Genomic DNA, 20,416 nt, shown 5'->3' with positions numbered 1-20,416 from the left:
GGCTAACTTTCATAACAATTATCCTTTTACTTACTGTTTCCACAAATGCCTGTCTTATTTCTATGTCTAGTCCTTCTGGCTTGATAGCTTGTAATGGCAAGGATTTTTTGAAATAATTGTACTTTATATAAGATAATAAGATCCATTAAAATACTTTCAAAGTTTTATGTGCGTATTAAGCGTCTTTGTATGTATTGCATAGAAAATCCTATTCTGCCAGGCCAAATACAGTGCTCATGTTCTGTGCATTTCCTTAGTGTGAAGTTGCCACCCTTTCCCAGATTTGCAAACCAAGAGTTTTGTAGGTAATTCTTTAAAGCTGCAGTAGCTGCCATTGAAAAAACTAATGCAAATCTGGATCTGGATCTGTGCACTCTTAGCTAACAAACTAGAGCTCTAAAAGCTCTAAGCATTTCTCAGAAACTGCAGTTTTGGTGCTTGTAAAAGATGTATAGGCGTGAGAGCTTTACCACTGATTTTAATGTTCTGTAGTATAACTATCTGGTGGGATTTAAATGTTCTCTTTAATCCTCTTCCTGCAGGGAATACCTGGCTCTGAATGTATACGTGGCCCTATGCTATTACAAACTGGATTACTATGATGTATCACAGGAAGTGCTAGCTGTTTATCTTCAGCAAGTTCCTGACAGCACCATTGCTCTTAACCTTAAGGCTTGTAACCATTTCCGACTTTACAATGGGAAGGCTGCTGAGGTATCTATTGGACAGCCCTTCAGTTCACCTTTATTTTAGTTCAAGATTCTGTACAGGTTTATTTTCCTTGTTATCTGTCTTAATCAGTAATGTTGATAATGGCCTTTATCTTGTCATTGGGTCCTTCTCTTAGGAATGTCACCTATTTCAGTTTCCCTGGTATTAAGCCATCTGTCCACATGTGTGTACAGTGGTCTTACAGTTTTCCCAGTCCACTTTTGACCTTGTGTCTATATGTATTATCTAATTGCTAAAATCATCACATAGAAGTGGGAAGGCAAAAATCTTCCAGTGACCCAGCACTGCTGGAGGGGTCTTTCTATCAGCTTTGGGGCTCATATGAAGCTCCAGTTATGCTTGTGTGCTTTTTTGTTTTCATGTTAAAATTCTGGAATGTGTGTAATTCCAGGCAGAGCTCAAGAACTTGACGGACAGCGCCTCATCGTCTTTTGAGTTTGGCAAGGAGCTCATTAAGCACAATCTGGTGAGTAATGCATTTCTTGGATTTAATATGAACTGCACTCATTTGTAGAGCTTTTCTTGATGATTCATAAAATGGAATATTTTGGGAATTGCAGACCCAGTTGAATCTCTGCTGCCATGTAAGTCCCATTCCAGAAATCCTACCTGTATAATCAATGTGCCATCAAGTATATTTTTTTTTCCTCTGGAATTTTTCCTGTCAGTTTGAGACTGTGTCAAGAAAATAATAATGCTGTTGCTTTTACCCCCGAAGGCATATTAAAATAATTTATGTCCTGTAAGAATACCTTTGCAAGATATTTTGTGGAGCCCAGTCAATAAGGACACTGTAGAAACAAGTCAGAATGCATGACCCTGAACTCTTATTTAGTATGACAACAATGTGAGTGGAATTAAAATAACTCGGGAAAATAGTCTTCATCCAAAAAGTACTTAACAAGGAGTTCATAGGGAAAAAGATGCTGATAAAATCCAAAATACTTGGGTGTTCTGCAGTAAAAGAGTCACTAATCACCTGTTAATGGAAAATTAACTGCAGTGGTATTATTACTTTGCTGAACAACCGGTAACAGTAGATTGCTGTTATTTAATGATGGACAGTTGCTTGCTTTGCCGTTTTTCAAGAGCAGTCACAACAAGCTAACACTTTTTTCCTCAAGAGTTAAAACTGCTTTCAAACTGGACTTTTGTAAGTTAACATTCTTTATTTTGAATGTTGGTCTTTTTGCCAGTAGTTTATTGAATAAGTATGTTAGATTTTGTTGGAGGAACTGTCATGTGAAACTGAAGTATGAAGAATTGACTGCTCCTGATCATTTTAGGATCTTGTGGCATTCTAAATAAATGTAGAGTTGTTAGCTTAATTTTTTCATATGAATACACCATAAGCAAATTGTAATGCTGTATGTGTTCCCCTCACTCTTGTCTCAGATCATATTATTCTTTAAAATCTTTGATATATAATGTGTCACTGCTTTGAGCTGCTAAAAGCTGAAATAAGTTAATCTTTACTGATGGATTAAATACTTTATATTCTTCAGAATAAAGATTGTCACACGTCGTAATTCTATAGTTATATTAAAGCAAGGATTATGCTAATGCCAGTACCACTGACCTTTTCCTACTGTTAACATAAGAATTGAAGGATTAATTTCCTTGAATTAAGAGATCCGAGACAAGATTTTGATACACAGTTATCAGTATGCCGCTCTTCTCCACAGGTGGTGTTCCGAGGAGGAGAAGGGGCTTTGCAGGTCCTGCCTCCTCTGGTTGATGTTATTCCTGAGGCAAGACTGAATCTTGTGATTTACTATCTCCGGCAAGGTAAATACACCTTCCTCTGGCTCTTTCATAGCTTCAGGGATGCCATTCATTCATCTGATCTCAACTGACTATTCAATTAAATGCTTTTTTTTTTTTCTTTGCAGTAAAATGTAATTTATTTCATTTTCTGTTCCTCTGGAAAATAGTGATGTAAGAGTTCCCATGGCTTGCAGAGAAGGGCTTTGATTGTATGCAGTCAAATAAATCTACTTCAGCAGAGTATTGGAGGTTCTTGTGTTGTGGGAGATGGCTTTGGGGATGGTGGTGTTTATATATTTATAGTGAGAGGACCTCTCCTCTGCCTGAATATGTGAGAATGGTAGGTGTGACATGACCAGAGCATCTGAAAGCAGAAAAATGTCTTTTCTTACTTTTTAAATAAAGTCCATGCCTGCAATTTTTTTCCAAAATGTTGAAAAATTACCAGGAAAAAAGGAGTTATATTCTGCTGGCAGAAGTAAGTCACACCAACTTATATTCTTTGCATTGCAATAAGTTCATCAGAGAATCTGAGCATACGTAAACATAGTACATTGAAAAAGCTCTGTGGGCTTTTTATAGTGTGATTGACTTGGAGTTTCAGATACTGATTCTGAGTAACACCTTTATGATTTGTAATCAACAAGGTTGGTGAGATTTAATCTTTGTAGTTGGAATAAGTTCTCTTTGGTGCTCAGTTTTATCCAGGACTACTGCTTTTGTCTGCATGTGCAATTGAAACATTGCCTCATCGTTTCAGTTCAACTCAGACTGTGACAAATTTTAGAATATCCCACTACTGATGACTTTTAGCAGTTACAGAAATTCTTATTGTGGCTAATACTGTGCAATAAAATCTCATTAATCTGACTTTGCTAATCTGCAAACATCACAGTCTTCACAAAATATGGCAATTCTATCCCTATTTTGTTTTATTTGATACTAGAAAATGACAATAAGGTTATTTAAATTTCATATGAGGTTATTTAAATTTCATCATGGTTGTAAATTAGGTATACATTCTCAAGTAAATTCAGATGGTCACAACTGTGTATTATTAAAAGTGCATTCTCACCTGCCTTACATTGTAAAACTTTATAGAATTCTAGGTAAATAACAGAATCACATTATTAGTGAGAAGGGACCTCTGGAGATCTCTAGCGCAACATTTTATTCAAGGCAGGTCCCATTACATCAGGTTGCTTAGAGCCTTGTCCAGATGAGCATCTAGTCAGAACTTCCTCTGTTCCACCTGTGTCCACTGCCTTTCATCTCACCCTATGGAATCTGTCTCCATCTTTTCTGTACCCTCCCATTAGTTAGTTGTAGACAGTGACAAGGTCTCCCTTGAGCCTTCTCCTCTGAAAGCTAAGCAAATGCAGTTCTCTCAATCTCTCCTCAGCCCCCTACCTGCCTTGGGAGCCCTCAGGTGGGCTCACTCCAGTATTTCAATGTCTGTCTTGATCGAGGGATCCCAAAATTGGACACAGTACTCCAGGTGTGATCTCACAAGTGCCAAATAGAGGAGAATCCCTTCCCTTGCCCTGATGGCTACATTCTTGCTAATATGATCCAGTGTGCAGTTGGCCTCCTTTGCTGCAAGGGTGCACTGTCTGTCAGGACTCCCAGGTTGCCTTTCAGCCAGTCAGCCCCCCGCCTGTCTTGTTGCTTAGGATTGTTTCAAACCAAGCAAGATGCAGGACTTGCATTTTGCCTCCATTGAACTTCATGAGATTTCTTTCAGCCCATTTTTTTCAGCCTGTTGAGCTGCTTCTCAATAGCTGGGAGCTTTCTCTCCAGTCTCTTATCATCTGCAAACTTGCTGAGAGTACTCTATCCTATCATCTGGATTGTTAATATAAGACATTCAACAGTATCAGTCCCTGGGGGATTCAATTAGTAATGAGCCACCTGTTGGATTTTTGTACAACTGATCACCATCCTTTGGTAGTCCAGCCAGTTTTCCATGCCCTTATCTTACTTAGCCAGTCCTATCTCTCAAGTTTGGCTAAGACAAAGGTATAAGAGACCATGTCAAAGACCTTGCTCAAGTCAAGGTATACAGCATCCACTACTATCCCCTTATCCATACAACCAGTCATACATGGGGTTAGTCAGTACACTTTGGCATTGGTAGATCTATGCCTGCTGTTCCCAGCCACCTTTCTGTCCAGTAGTATTGTTGCCAATATCACTATAGGTAACATTGGTATTATTACCAATTATTTTGCCCAATAATATGGTTAATAATAATATATGTTTCAAAGTAAGTTCTACTTACACAGAAGCAAAGTACATCTTCTGCGCCAGTTAAAAATCAGTCTTGTTTACTCATTTGCTGTCAACCTCGCAGTAATTTTCATTAGTTAGGTTCTGTTCTTCACTGTGATATACAAATGACTTGCATACTGACAAAGGAGGCCAAGGGGAATTAGGATTAAAACCTCTTTCCTGGTTAGGCTAAGTTTCCATTTTAAAGTTTTGCTAGTGTAGCAACATCAGTTAAGAATGTGAGAAATCATTACTTCTAATGACTACAGCTGTCTCTCCAAAACTTACAAGGTCTCCGATAAAGGTAGGCTTGTGTTAAGACATGCTCTGAACTGGAGTGACTGAAGCACAAACATGCATCCCATTTTGTTTTCAACTCTTTAAGGCAGTGACTTTTAGCAGGGTTTGGGGCCAGGTGTCCAGTTGTAATCTGCTCCAGTGACATTTGCTAGAGGCTTCTGTTGGAGCCTGAAGAGCATAGTTCTGTGTTGATGGTCTACACTGATGAAAATAAGGGCTGCTGTCATTTTTTTTGTTGTTGGTGGTGAGCTGAGCTAGCAAAAAATAACAAAAAAACCTATTTCTATTTAAAAAAAAAAAGGGGGGGGAAAGAAAAAAAAGTTACTTTTGACTAGTATAGTACCTTGTGCTGGCTTACTACGTGACAGCTCAAGGGAATGGGTAGGAAATCAGAGAGGCTGGATTGGAGCCTGGCAGCTCCAATGGATATTGCCTTAAGTCACCCTGGAGTACTGTCCCCACAGTGTATGGATGGTATGTACTACCAAAAAAAAGTTTTGCTTGATAAGGCTTGTTCTTATGGGCAGCTGGTATAATGCTGTATTAACAACATTTTGCCAGCAAAAAGGGCATCTTTACTAGGTTGGTTTACGAAGCCAACCATAGTGCCAACATCTTTTTTTGATTTAGGTAAAGTTTAGGATCTTTTCAGTTCACTTATTTCTTGGGTGGGAAGGAAGTTATTTATTGAATTCAAACTTTACATTTCAACTTCTATACTAGTAGTGCTTTTTGCTTGTTAGAATTAGGATAGGTAAGAGCTGCTGGACAGATTTTGAAATATTGATAAGGAAAAGATGAAATTTCCCTTCAAAATCATGTTACCCTATCCTCCTTGAGGGGTAAATAAATATGAGAAAAGACAGGAAGATGATGGATTTATTATCTTGACCTTGTACTATTGAGAAGGCAGCCACTGGATTATGAACAAGGGGGCGAAGTCATCTCTACTAGGAAAATTGTAGTAATAAAGAAGCTATTACTCACTCCATGTTTGTTATTTGAGTTCTAGAAAACCATCACCATTGTGATATAAATTCACAGTGATTTATAGTTACCTTTCTCCTCCCGTCTAAATGCTTTATTTCTTAGTCTATGACTATTGGGGAATGTTGTAGAGGATGAGTGACTTGTTCTAATACAGTGTGCTATGCGTTGTCATGCATTCTAACGTCTGGTATTTCAGATGATGTGCAGGAGGCTTATAACCTGATTAAGGACCTGGAACCTACAGCTCCACAGGTAATTGGAAACTGATGTCATGGTACATAAAGACAGAGGTTATAAATTGATATGAAATCTGCCACATACAAAACTGGTATCCTGAGGACAGCTTGCCCCATTCCCACTCTTAAAACTCTTGTGTTTTCCATCCTTTTATCAACAATAGACTTAATGTGCATGCCTAAAGTATTATATATGTGCATATGTGAGTACTTAGCATGTTTAATACTGTACCACCTGGGGTCAACTAAGAATACAGCTCTGTTGTGTGCAGACTTGATTCTGGGGAGCTGACCATTGCTGCATAGATAAAAGCCCTCTTCCAACTACAGCTACTTGTCACTTCTGCCCTGGTGATGGTTACCATCCCTCAAATCTGCTAGCTCAGATTGCTCATGTGGTTTGCCCTGAAGCCATTTCAATAAAAATGAGCTAGATTACATTAAACAGTTTAAATAATAGGTCTTTTCTAATCCCATCTCACTTTGGCTGCAATGAGTGAAAACTGCAGTGTCCCTTGGCTGCTACTGTAATCTTCTTTTGTGGCTGTTCCAATATCTTTAGTCTCTGATTTATTCCTCTTTGCAGTTTATTTTCCAAAGGTCACATAGCTGGGCACGAAAGGGACCTTTCATGAGCCTGTGTGAGGATTAGATGGAGGGAGGGAAAAGGAAAACCTCAAGAACACAGATCTGGTGATTCTGTGCTGAGCAGTGTCTTATGCTGTTGCTTTTCACTTCTTGCATTTTTCAGTATAGCAAGACTTACTTGAACAGTTTTCTGCAGCTATTGGTCCTTTAGCCTTCATTTTCCCCATATACGTGCCTAATATAAATAACATGATATCATTCTTGATGATATTTTGAAATGAGAATCTTTGTGCTTTTTTCCATTTTTCTCACTCACACTCGGAAGGAACTCCCCGCTAAGACTTGCAAAACTACTTGTATATCCTCCTTCAGTTCTTCTCAAATTTCTTCTTTGTCATGACATCTAAAGCATAATGATTTGGCATCTGTAAGAAAGCTGGTGTGCTAAAATGATTACTTAGCATGCTGGCTAGTACTCTCAGATTGTTTCCTTGCACTCCATTGTTGGTCTGTGTAGATGTCTCTCTCTCTTTTTCCATGTTTACATCTGTGACAGGGCTGTCCAGGTTTATCAGGAGTACCTACTAAAACAGGTTTATAGCTATAACTCTTAATTAAAAGATTTGAATAAGACAAATGAGTCTGTTACGTGCTGAGAAAATCTTGCTCAGAGAAGAATTAAACTATAGTTGTATCTCATAGTAGAAATTACAGGATACTCCACTCCTATTCCTAATTTCAGTAGAGTAACATGACTGCAAAGCACAAATCTCTTGACATTTTTGCCCTGATGAGAAACACTATGCATTTTGGAGCAAGGATGTTAGTGGTTATGGTTAACCAATGTGCATACTTGAAATGGGATCTGTACATTAATATTGCACTTGATTGTTGGTCATCATAGTATCATAGTAACCAGCTACCTATTAAACTGAGTTGGGATAGAGTTGAATTTAGGAAGAAAAAAATGTACACACAGGTTCTTATGTATCTCCTGAAATCTTCACCTTGTCTTCTCTGATCCTTTTTACTTTCCTTTTTTCAGGAGTACATCCTCAAAGGAGTGGTAAATGCAGCACTTGGACAAGAAATGGGCTCGGTGAGTGAAGCCCATGAGGTTCTCCAGCTTCTCCAACAGTAGAATGTGAACAGATCTGTAGGGACTGGAATGGAGTAAAAGAGGCAGTCATTTCTCATTTAGGTTGCAGGATCTCTGAGTCTCTTAATCTTCTTCCGTACAGTACTCAGTCTAGAATGAGTGAAATGCAAATCTCTGTTGCTAGTCCTGATAATAAATCAAGCTGAATTTGGCTTCTCTGTCCTGCTTCCAAAAAAACTGTTTCCTTTCTACAGTGTTCTTGTGTATCTAGGCACGCATAGTGGCACATTTACCTCTTCTGTTTTTACTTCAGCCCTGGTTTGTCTGTTGCTCCCCATCTGTTCCTCAGAGCGTATTTTCACTGTGTATTGTAGCATCAACTCTGGAACTCACATTGGATTTTTTATTTTTTCTTCTCCCAGAGAGATCATCTGAAAATTGCTCAGCAGTTCTTCCAGTTGGTGGGTGAATCAGCCAGTGAATGTGGTATGTTTGAAATGTTCTTTCTCCATTATGTAATCCTTCTTAAAATATCCAAATATATACCATTGTATCTTTGTTTAACTGCTGACTGTTAGCGTGACTATTGCTAGGCATTTTGTTGCTATAGTATGAGTAACAGAAAGTCTAATTTATAGTCCAAAGCAAATTTGCAAGTTTAAATTAGAAGGCTCAATTGATTCCAAACCTTACTATACGAATTTGGCTGGAGAAGAGGCTATACTGCAAACTTCTCTGATAGATGCTGTGGCAGCTTGCCTTTGACTAATAATCCCCATTATAGAAACAGAAGACAACAGCCTAATTGGATAAAATGCGTGGCTGAAACCTCACAGGTACAGACAGTCACAGGTACAAAGACTGCTAATGAAAGCCTATTGAGTATGTAGAGTCCTAGCATGGAGTGTGTCCTGGAACTGAGGGTGATAAAAACGTAAAGAGGAATTTGGCTACAGAGAGAAATGGAGGCTCTGGGACTAACTCCTTGGTTGAATCAAAAAAAATCAATATATTTTCAAAATTTACTTTTACTTATTCAATAATAGACCAAAACAAAACCTTGTCTTCCCTTCCCCATGCCAAAGTAAAACCAAAAATCCTAAATCAAAAAAGCCAGTAGTTGGAACACAGAAATTCAGCCAAAATGGGGCTTCCCAGTTTCCTTTGTAGGCATTGTCACTAGGACTATTTCTTTAGGTGGGTAACTTGTGCATGTTTATGGTGTAGACAGCTCATGGTCCTCAGAGACAGAATGCTGTCTCCTGTGTCCATGGTGACTAAAGAGAAGGAGCTCAAGAGACAGAGCAGCAGCACTGATGAAACTTTCAGAAATACTGTTGAGCCATTCTGTTCCCCTTGCAGCCCTTGTACTGTTGAGATTGTGCAGCAGAGAGCTTCACGTTGGAAGGCTGGAAGTGGCTCCATAGATGAGGTTTCCCTAACACATTCCTTTAGCATTGAGAATATCCCTTTGGAGTTGGAATCCCAGCTAACAGAAAGAAGCAATATGAACTGTAGTAGTGGAGGACTCGGTCAGTGGGCATATAGCTAACTGGGTTTGTGATGCCAGTAAAGTCACAGGGTGACTGATGCGGTGGTGGTAGACCTATTAATGCCCATAACAGTCATGCAGGTGTAATGAGTGACCATAGCACACATGGATAAAAATAATACAGAGATAGTCTGTGAAAAGATATCCTGAAAAGATGTATAGTGAAGATATAGCCCAAAATCAAAACTGAAATTGTTAGGAAGCTAAAAGTCTTAATTTTACTGTGAAATATTTTTAAATCCATATGCAAAACAAGATAGAGAGGCTGAGGCTTGAGGTATGGTTGAGTCAAAACAAAAAAAAAAGGGAGGGAACAGAAATATAGTCTGATTAGGAAGGTGGGTTACTTGAAAAAAAATGAGCCTATGGGAAGGATTATTTCCAACTAAAGGTAAATGGAAACGTTAGTACTGGAAGCATCTTACACTCTTGGTACTTCCATGTAAAAACTGCTTTGTCATCTTTTAAAAAACTTGTGGGAGAAAGCTGCCATACAGAAGAGCACAAAGTTCAAGGTAACTCCTCCTTTAAAGGCAAAATAGTGTGAGGGGTTTTTTGTATCCTCAAATGAAGGACAGGTGGAGGTCAACATACTGTAGATAGGAAATAGAAGAGGCAAACAGAGTTCAATTCAGACAGGACATAACAAAAAGCAAACACATGAAGACCAAATATGTAACTGTTTTTATACAAATCTTAGATGTTTTACAAGAAGATAAATAACATGGAACACCTGGTTTTAGAAGAGGAAGCTATAAACCTAAAATAATTTTTTAAGTGTGATAGGAGGAAGGTAACATGTAGGATATTGTTCCTGTTTAATTTACAATGGGGTATTACTAAATAGGTCATGCCAGTGGAGGAATGGTTCTAAACATTATAAAAACCTTCTCTCAGAGTAAAGTAAATATCTTTTCTTTATCAGTGAGTAACATAAAATTGTTTTAAATTACACGCTCAGATAGGAGACTCATCGTATTGAGGCTAAATTATTCACCAGCCAGCCTAGATGGGAACAGTGACTGGCATATTAAAGAGGTTAGAGATTTTATATAGAAAGATAATTAAATAATAGTTGGAGACTTCTGTTCTGCCCATATTGACCTAGTAAATGCAATGACATGGCAGGATACAGAGAATGAATTCTTAAATGCTACGTTTTCATCTTTCTTGGAGAACACACAAGTGAACAGGTGACTCTAGACCAATACAGAGATTACATAGAACCTGATTTGAAATTTTATGATGAAAATCCAATTCTGGTACAGTGATCTGAGTATAATCAAATTCAAAATCCATGTGTTAGCAAATACCTCAAAAATTTTCACAGTACTAATTTCAAGAAGGGAAGCTACGTAATAACCTTTCTCATTTCTAACAGAAAATTTTCAGTGAAGTAGCAGTGAAAAGGATAAAATGCACCTGATTTGAACACTCAAAAGAACCTTTTATTTCTTTAAAGAAAGGGCTCACATTCATAATTTATGAGCTATAGGAGACAAATATGACATGAGTATGTTTGCCAATGGTACAAAATTACCCATACTAGGAAAAATGAAAGCTTCCACAATGATGAAAGCTGCAGAAGAATATATGAGGCTGGGTAATAATACGCAAATTAAATTTAGCTTTGATAAATGCAAAGTAGTACATAGCGGGGAAAAAAAACCCTTAAACTATATTTGCAAAATTATCAGAAAAGTTGAAGAGAATCTTAGGAATTGATGAGGAAAGAGAGAACAAAACAAAAATAATTACTTTGTCATTGTGTACAGATGTTGTTCCCTTTCTTGAATAGTGTCTGCACTTCTGGTTCTTACATTTCAAAAAAAAAATATAGTAGAACAAGAAAAGGTACAATAAAGACAGCAAGGATGATCAGAGAAAGGGAATTCTTTCTATAGCTGTATATTCTTACTCAGCAAGCTTCTGAACCAGATAGACTTTGGATCCAACATGATCATTTTTATGTTCTTACGTAACTTAGCATATTAGCCACTATGTTGTATATTGATACATATTGATACAGCAGATATTTGATCTGCTGCCTTTGTTTTGCTGGATTTAGAATGGAGAACAGAATTCTTGCTGTCTGTATGCTTGGGCTTTTGCTAAGTAGCCAGCCGTGCTATTCAACCATGTAAGTCATGCTTCAGCACTTCCCACTGGGCCAATCTTTGCAAGGAGCTAGTACCACTAGATTGTCTATTTAAGATCTTTATCAAGTTACTTAGCTGCTTTGCAGATTTATAATACAAAAGTAGGTTGTGCTTGCTAGAGGGAGGAAATCCTATGCTGTGTCTTTGCTCGCAACTGGGCCAACAAGGCTCCTGATTTTAATGTGGATTATCAAAAATTAATGGATTAAAATGAAGATGTGGAATATTTTTTCAAAACAAGGGCCTGTCTTTCTGACTAGCTCCTTGTTAACTGTAGAAATCCCATGACTGCATTAAGAAAAAAGCAGCAACAGACAGTTTAGGAAGAATACAGTGTCATGTATTTGTAAAGTCATTTGGAGTCATCAATTAAGCCCTTTGCTATTTTTAATTTGATCTCTGACTTGGAGATTCAAGGAACATACAGCAAACAGAGTTAATGTGAAAGTCCTTTCCAATACATGTACACATTTCATCTCATGTTGGAAGTTATGTACTTTAAGAGGAGTAGGGATGCCCAAAACAAAAATAAAAAAAACCAGGAAGCACTTACAGAGTAGGAGTCAATATTCACCCTCTAGCAGCAACAAATAACACCCAGAACAGCAGCTTGGTTTACTAGGGGTTTTTAAGCTTAATAAAAATTCATAATCCCAATGACATGAAATGGAACTGGCATTACAAAAGAGGATATAACTAGATTTTTACAGTTAATTCTCATGCTTTTCTCCCAGGGTCTCAACTGGGTGGAAAATTAAACAGATGAGATTTCTGAGATAAGTTAAGGAGGAAATGGGGCAAGAGGAACATTAGTGAAAGTAAATGAACATTAACATTTCCATTAAATGCAGTGTTTCTGGTGCTTAACATAAGTCTTACAAACTACCCTAAAAACACTGCAAGCATAATGGAGAAAAGCACCCCTTTCATGTTCAGTGGTCCTCTTTTAAGACCAACTCAGGCATATCTGGTGTTGGGTGGGAGGAATGAAACATTTCTTCTGGACTTTGTTCAGTCTTTTCTTTGAGGTATTCTTAGGTCACCCTAAGTAATTTTTCAAAATGAGAACTTTTTCCTCTTCCTGCATGAGTCACATGGGATGAATTAGAACTATAAAACTCTAGTTCTCCTGTCACTAGTAGTATTCGTTGCTGAGTTGTATGAGATTTACAGATGTTTTACTTGTTTGGTTTTTTAATGAAATCTTTCACTAAAAGTATACAGAGGATGGTATGCTGGGATAACAAAATTTTCTGCCAAAATGTGGACGTAAGAACAAATACTGAAACTTAGAAACTTTCCAATCATATGTGGGAAAAGAAAAGTGTGGTTCTAATATTTTGTTACTGTGATTCATTTTTACTGAAAATGTATTCTCAGTTTTAAGCCATCTTTGCATGTTTATTTGCATTTTTTTTTTAGTTTGTTTAAAATAAATTGCTGTGAGTTTATGAACTTCAAAAATAGAATGTGAGAGAAAAGGAGCACTTTTGAGGTACGTGCATCCTCATTACAACACAAAAAAGAGCGGAGGAACACTGAGGAAAACTGTTCCTGTTGTTGTCCTGTCAAGGCATATATGTGTCATAAGTATGCCTGCATGTAAAAAAGGACAGATAAATATACAGGCCAGTTCCTGCTCCCATGTGAACACTTCATAAATAACCAAATAATCTTCTGAAGTTGGAGAACTGAATGATGTGGTTCAGACGTAGATAAGGATCAATTGTCTCTATATGGAAATGACAGGACATCCAAGCTCAGTATCTCCTAGTGCTAAAAGATAAAAAATGAGAATATTCTGCTTTCCTTTGAAATATATTTTGAGATCTTATATAGTGCTTTCCAGGAGTAATTACTACCCTACCTTATTTAAAGGAGAATGTACAATTTTCCAGTGGAATGCTATATTTTGTGCTGTGATATGGAGTCAAAATATTGGTCTTCAGATACATGAAATTTCTATATACAGAAAAGATATTTTAATTTTCTAGTGCAGATGGATTGATGGTAACTAACCTATAGGAGCAGATTACTTCAGGGCTGTTGGTAGCCTTAGGATCTTATCTCCTGTCACCTTACCAAACTGCACAGAGCAGCATGCTCTCTAATGATCATTTGACGTAGTGAAATAGTAGTGATTTGACATCACTTGCGTTTATGCCTTCCTAGCTGCTACTTGGGTTCATCCATCTCTGACCAATCTCTGCTGGTTGGGTCTAACAAAAATTAGTCCTAGTAAGCTTACTTCAGAATCTCTGAAAAGCTTTGAAATAGTTTTTCAGTAACGCAGCTTGCAATTTCAGAGTAGATGTCAGCATAGTATGATGGCAGTAAAGTTTATGATGACATAGGTGGCAGCAAAGTTTACTGACACTCATTTGAACTGATATGCCTAACTTATTTGTGGCTTTACCACTTGTGAGCAATGTGGTAATCCCAAATGCATGGGAATTAATTTTCATATTGTATTTGGCACAGACTATTTTTCCTGTGCATGTATTAATATTTTTTTAATAACAATATTTTCAGTGTATCAAGTTTACTCTCTTACTGGAACTAAAATTAAAATATGTACATCTTCTTTTTCCAGGATAATTGAAAAGCATAATTTTAAAGAAAAAAGGCTAATGAGGTTAGAATAACAAACTCAGGCTTTGTATCAAGTGTCGTTTCCTAAGAGTAAGAATAATTCATGGTAAAATTATGCTACATAAATGGTGTCATGGAAAAGGCCTGTTACTTAAACAATTTGTCTCTATAGAGTTTGCTGTTGAATACAGTCTTGCAATAGTTATTGTATGCTGTAGAGAAAGTTGACAAGATGATCTAATAGTTTTTCTAACCTCTAGTATGGTCCTTTGCCTGAAAAGGCAAGTTACGCTATTTTTAGAAGTTAGCTGCTTTCACAGTTGCCAGAAATCGTGGCAGTGATTTCCATTACCATGTGATTTTTAAATTCTACAAATCAGCATTTCTCTTCTGAATTTTAGATACCATTCCAGGGAGACAGTGCATGTCCTCTTGCTTCTTTCTTCTTAGACAGTTTGGTAATGTCCTGATTTACCTCAACTCAGTCAAGGTTAGTATTATTATTTAGTATTGGTAGTACTCTAATGCATGGAATCACTACTTATGGAATTAGACTGTACTGTGTGAGACACTATGTAAACATAAAAAGATAGAGAAACACAACAGTAACAACAAAACACAGGAACAACAGTGGGACGTAAGTGGTCAGTACAGCAAATGGATCAAAATGTAAAGAAGCAGTTTATAAGATAGCATTGTGCAGCATGCTGGGCATGATGGTCTCATCACACTTGCAGTTTAACCATTATCAGGCTTTCTGGTGGCATCACGGAAGATGAGGAAGATAATTAAAGGAAGACAATGAAAAAATTTGTGGATGTTTATGGGGTGGGCAGTGTGGAGGAAAAAAACCCAAATGTTTTCGTAAGACTTATCAAATGAGTGATGGAGATTATTGTTACTGGTTAATAATTGGGGACAACATTTTAACGAACAAGAGTGTGTAAGGAAGACAGGACATGAAGGACTGCGAAAGTAACAACGCATATATTTTACAGGGAAAGCAGTCACTGAAGGCCTAAGATAGGGCAGTATTATCAAAGCAGTAAGCTAAGAATATTATTTTTGCAGAAGTAATCTGAGTGGTACACTGCAGGCAATGTTGCATTTTTCAAAGTAAGAGAAGGAGTTTGCAGTTATCATAATGCAGCATTATCAGATCACCAGTATTCAATGGATAAAATAGGTATAACTTACAGATATCCAGTTATAAGTCAGATGTGAGGAAAAAGAGAGAGGTTGGAGTGTGATTATAGGGTTAAGTGATTGCAGTCTTGTTCCAGTGATTTGAAACTAGAGTTTTAAGAACTCTATATTTGGTAGGAAGAGGAACGAGAATCTAAAAAGAAATTATGAGGGAGATACACAAGATGAGCACAATTACAATGTTCTAAGGAGGGTGAGATCTGAAGAAAAACATGTGGTTGTAATGGTGCCAAAAGCAGCTGATGGGTGAAAAATGATGCAGGTGTAGTGTTTTTAAACTTTGTCTGGAAAGAGGTCATTGAAGAAATCCCAAGTGGCTGTAGCCACTGGAATGGCTCCACTGTAGTGGAATGAAGAGACATCCTGTCACCAAACGAGATGGAAAGAACTTACCAACACCAATGAGATGCAGATAAGCAGGCACTCCTTTAATTCAGCGCTGGATGCACAGGGGATCACTCTGCCCAACGTGCATGCCGTGTGTTCCATCAGTTAAAGCTTATATTACTCTATCACATACATATTCATCAAATTTCCCGGAACTGATTACCATATTCACATAGTTATTACGGGTGTGTGTTGGGTTGGTAAGAGTCTCCTTCGGTGGTCTCTGGGGGTCGTGGAGACCCCTGCCGGTATTTTCGTGGTTGTCCTCTGGGTGAACTCTTGGTCTTTTACTCCTTATTTGGTAATCCTTGTGCGCGCTTGCCAAATCTTGAGCAACTTCTTGTAGGTCAAGATAACCTAATCACTGATGCTTCAGGTCTCGCATCGTTCCGTTCCTATCTTAATAGTCCCATTGTTTCTGGTATTCCATTGTTTCAGGCACTTCACGACCTCTTCTCCGATACTTACAAATCATTGTTACATAAGTTCTTTTACATAAAAATGCATAATTTGCTCGCTATTAAATTTAACCTTTACTATGATTGGTTTTATTAGTTATATAACCTTATCAATATTCTTACCCTAAAACAATCATTGGTAAATTTCACTTAACTCTACTGATTGGAATTGATACCTGTAAATGTAAAATTTAGACTATTGAGTCTTTGATTTCAGCCTTTCACGGCAACAGAATCCTTGATATTCAAATCAAGATGGGAAGGGTAAGGGGATTTCCAAGCAGCATAACTGGTATCCATGACAATCTCCTTAGTTTCTTAAAACAAAACAAAAAAGCCATTAATTTCTAGTGAAGTTTCTATAGTTAATTGTTTCAAAAACAAAAAGGCCATTAATTTCTAGTGAAGTTTCTATAGTTAATTGTTTCAAACTTAACAAACCTATGCTTTATAACTCTTCTATATATGTAGGATCAAATTTTGATTATTTTATCATTATTTTATCAGATTAATTCGCAACAACCCCACCACCACCACCCCAAACTGGAGTGTGTGTGTAACTGAAGAAAAGGAAAGCTGGAAATTAACAGTGAGATTTGTTTTGCCTAACTTGAGCCATCTAAAAGTCAGATTTCTATTTATAACTGATCATCTGGTCTCAGTCTATAGCCAACGGGGGCAGATGATAATTTCCAGAGGAGAATTCATCCTGTGTATTTCTTACACTTATCTTAGAATGGAATGAGTCACCCCATAGAAATGACCAGCTCTTTCCATTTCCTTTAAAAAGTTCTTAAACAACTGGTTCTAACCTGAAAAGGTTAAAATCAAATGCGATGACTCACCACCTCCAAGGTATATGGGAAAGCTTAGAAATGAGAGAGAGAGGAGTAGCATCTAGGGATGCAAATGGAGTTGTCATTAATGTTGGAAAGTAAGGCTAGTGTTTGTAAAGGAAAGAACCAGAAACAAACAAGACACTAAACAGAAATTAAGAGGGTGAAAGTGGGCAATAGAGTGATCAGAGGATAGCTCAGAGTCATGAGACAAGAGAAGTGCTACGGGGAGGGGATGAGGTGACAGAATTCTGCGTATGTGAGGGTATAAAAGAAAGTGGTGTAGGAAGGGTTGGAAAGTGATGCCTTTCACGGCAACAAAAGAAAATCTGAACAGAAAAGGAAGAGCACAGAATACTCAGTGTTATTTTGTAAGATGTTAGTAAGAGCCCATGCAGAGGGAAATATAGGTGAGGAATAGATCTAATGTTTAAAAACTGTCAGGAGGGAGGCAGAAGTAGTGACAGGTACAGGTATGCAAGCCTTCAATCCAGCTAGATTTATCAACTAAAAGAAGGAGCATTCTTACCTTGTCAGATTTGGGAGAAACGATTTTATTAGGTGTGCATAGGACAGGGGAAGGTCTGACTGTTTGGGTGTTTTGTTTTGTTTTAAAAACTTAGCTGTTTTGCTGAAAGTATGTAGAACTACTGTTTGCCCATTATAACATATATATGTGGATCTCAGCTTGCAAGCTGGACTTGTCCACACATACATGCCTTTGGCATCAGTAACCATTTATCTGTTTTGATTTGACCCATATTTAGGCAAAGATAATTTTTTTAAATATTCCCTCTGTTTTCACAGTTGTAATGTGAATGCATTTATAAGGGTGAAACAAAATATTAAGCTAAGTAAAAAAAATTCGGTATAAAAAAAGATTGATGCCTTTCATTGCACAGTGATGTACTCTTATTTGAAATACTCGTCATTACCCCCTCAAATGCGGAAAGAAAGGTGATTCAGAGAATAATTAGAAATTGAAATATTGTCTTAAGAGATTTAGAAGACATATTATTTGCTATAGAGGGAAGTTAAGAAAATAAATTGATACAAAATGAGGATTAGAATAAACAAGGTAGATTTGAAACCTCCATTTGTATTAGGAGAGGCTGAAAACAAGATACAGCTTGCTGGAATTGCAGCAAATTCACAATGTCTTTTCGAAGAAAATGCATTTTGTCCCTCTCAAAACCCAGTTGGTTTATGGAACTCATTGTCATAGTTCAAGATAGAGTTGAGGTTGCAAGTTTGGAAGGTTTTATAGATCGTATCTAGGAAGCTGCAAAATGATCAAGCTTAAGTAAAATATGTTTTTGTTAAGTTCCTGAAGGGAATCATAAATACTGGTAATTTGAGACATAATGCAGTTGATAAATAGCAAGGACTAAGGACAAAAGTTTTCTGCCTACTACCACTTTCCTTGCATGGTCCTTTTGAAATAGTTGATCGTTCTCATCGTTTTTTAGCTGAGACTAGCCACCGCTCAGATTTACTTAGGTCATTCCCCTTCTCTTCAGGTCACAGGGATGCACGTAATTCTTCCTGTACCATGTTACAGGCAAGGTTTAGGTGGCTTTACAGTCACCTTTGTTTCATTCACAGGAATAAACTTCAGTAGAATCTCTGCAGCTCTTTAAGTGGAGCTGTGCACTCTGTGAAGATTGTTTGCATGATACTCTCTCAGGAAACACCACCTTCATCCATGATTGATTAAAACTGCTTTAGGCATGAGACTGTCTCAAAGGACACCTTATTATAAATGTATTGCCAGCTGCCCTGAGGGTGACATTATAACACTAAGAATCAACTGAGAAGACAAGCTAATTCAGGCTCAGCTGAGTTCTGGCCACAAGGAATGCTTCATTGTTCAACTGGGTATCTGAGCATCTCATTGAAATGGATATCACTCAGAGCACAGTTAGTTTTATGAAAAGATTGAAGACCACTAAAAAGACCTCAAAAGAGTAAAGTCCAGTACATATAACATGGTTTAAAAAAAAAAAGAAAAAGAAACAAAACATCTAGCTGCTGTGAATGTGTTGCACTATCAGCAGCACTAGTTCATTTCCACTGGTTTTGTTTTTGCAGCAGGTCTGGTCTCTAGCACTAATACAGCCAGGATAGAATGACACAGTGTTTTAGTTTGGTTGCTGACAGTTTCTTTCTTTTCCATTTTAATTCAAAAATACAATGGGAGCTATTTGACCAGAAGAAACTATTCATGTAGTAAAACTAGCATCTTGCTCACCAGCTTTGCTTAACCTGGGACTTGTGCTGATTCACACGAAACTATCATTGAGGAAGAATACAGTAAAGTGTTGTAATTCTTGTATGGTGAAACCAGTTAGTTCACCCTAAGGGTACTGAAATGTTTTCACAAACTGAGCTTAAGATTCACCTGATTGGTTCATCCTCATGCTTTCACATAGCTTGCTATATTTGCTGGCTTTTGGACCCTAACGTAGACTATTTGGGTGAAACCTAGACATCCAGCAAATGGTGGCAACCTGCCACCTCTCCTCTTAAGGCACTAGCTTGATGTATGTGGGTAGACTGGATCAGTACCCTTTTGACTGCCTGTGACAGGGAAGGGAAGAGGTTCCTCGAGTGTCTCTACATCATGAAAGAAGATAGAGAGCACTGGGAAAGGGTTTTGCCCCTTGCTTCCCATATCTTTTGTACAGTCCCAACTATGCTTTTTTACCTCCTCCTCACTCTTTAATGAGGGAACAAAACAAAAGTTTGATCTTCCTACACAAGTTCTGTTTCTTTTATAGATGTTATATAAGGAAAAACATTTCTTCCTCCACACACGTTGCTGTTACGCACCCAGGAAGGCTTTTCTTACAGTAACTATAGTGGATAAACCACCCTGCTTTTTTCCCATGCTCTTTTATAAGCCCTGCACCTCTCCTCGGCAGGGATCCTCAATCCCATCCACGCTTGTAGCTGTAGTATTGTGTTCTATACCTTACCTCTACCAGGTCTACCGGTGTAGCAGTGTGGGACAGTGCTGAATGTAGAACACACTCAGCTGACTTTGGTCATCTGAGTCATACTTATCTGACCATGATCAAATCTAAGCTATTTGGGTCAAACCCAAACACCAGGCTAACCTGTACCTAGAGTTATATTTCCTGCTATGGCCCATGCAGCTTTTCAGAAAAGATACAGCTAGATCAACCTGATCTGTCATAAACCAGGTGTATCCAGTCTAATATTACAGGAGAGAAAAACTTA

General features: G+C 37.7%; 1 protein-coding gene across 2 annotated transcripts in view; it reads left to right on the top strand.

Annotated features, from left to right (window-relative positions):
• The window catches only part of IFT56 (intraflagellar transport 56), a 50,572-nt gene that overhangs the window by 17,905 nt on the left and 12,251 nt on the right, over nucleotides 1-20,416 (top strand). For both annotated transcript variants that reach the window (XM_050900143.1, XM_050900132.1), the window contains 7 exons: nucleotides 543-714; nucleotides 1,124-1,198; nucleotides 2,418-2,520; nucleotides 6,257-6,312; nucleotides 7,930-7,983; nucleotides 8,406-8,469; nucleotides 14,688-14,776. In XM_050900143.1, the coding sequence (XP_050756100.1) occupies nucleotides 543-714; nucleotides 1,124-1,198; nucleotides 2,418-2,520; nucleotides 6,257-6,312; nucleotides 7,930-7,983; nucleotides 8,406-8,469; nucleotides 14,688-14,776 (613 nt within the window). The remainder of the gene's footprint in view (nucleotides 1-542; nucleotides 715-1,123; nucleotides 1,199-2,417; nucleotides 2,521-6,256; nucleotides 6,313-7,929; nucleotides 7,984-8,405; nucleotides 8,470-14,687; nucleotides 14,777-20,416) is intronic.

This window comes from Gymnogyps californianus, chromosome 1 (genome assembly GCF_018139145.2).
Source record: "Gymnogyps californianus isolate 813 chromosome 1, ASM1813914v2, whole genome shotgun sequence".
NCBI classification, from domain to species: Eukaryota; Metazoa; Chordata; class Aves; order Accipitriformes; family Cathartidae; genus Gymnogyps; species Gymnogyps californianus.
Note: the sequence above shows the minus strand (reverse complement) of the source record. Positions and strands in the feature narration are given on the sequence as shown.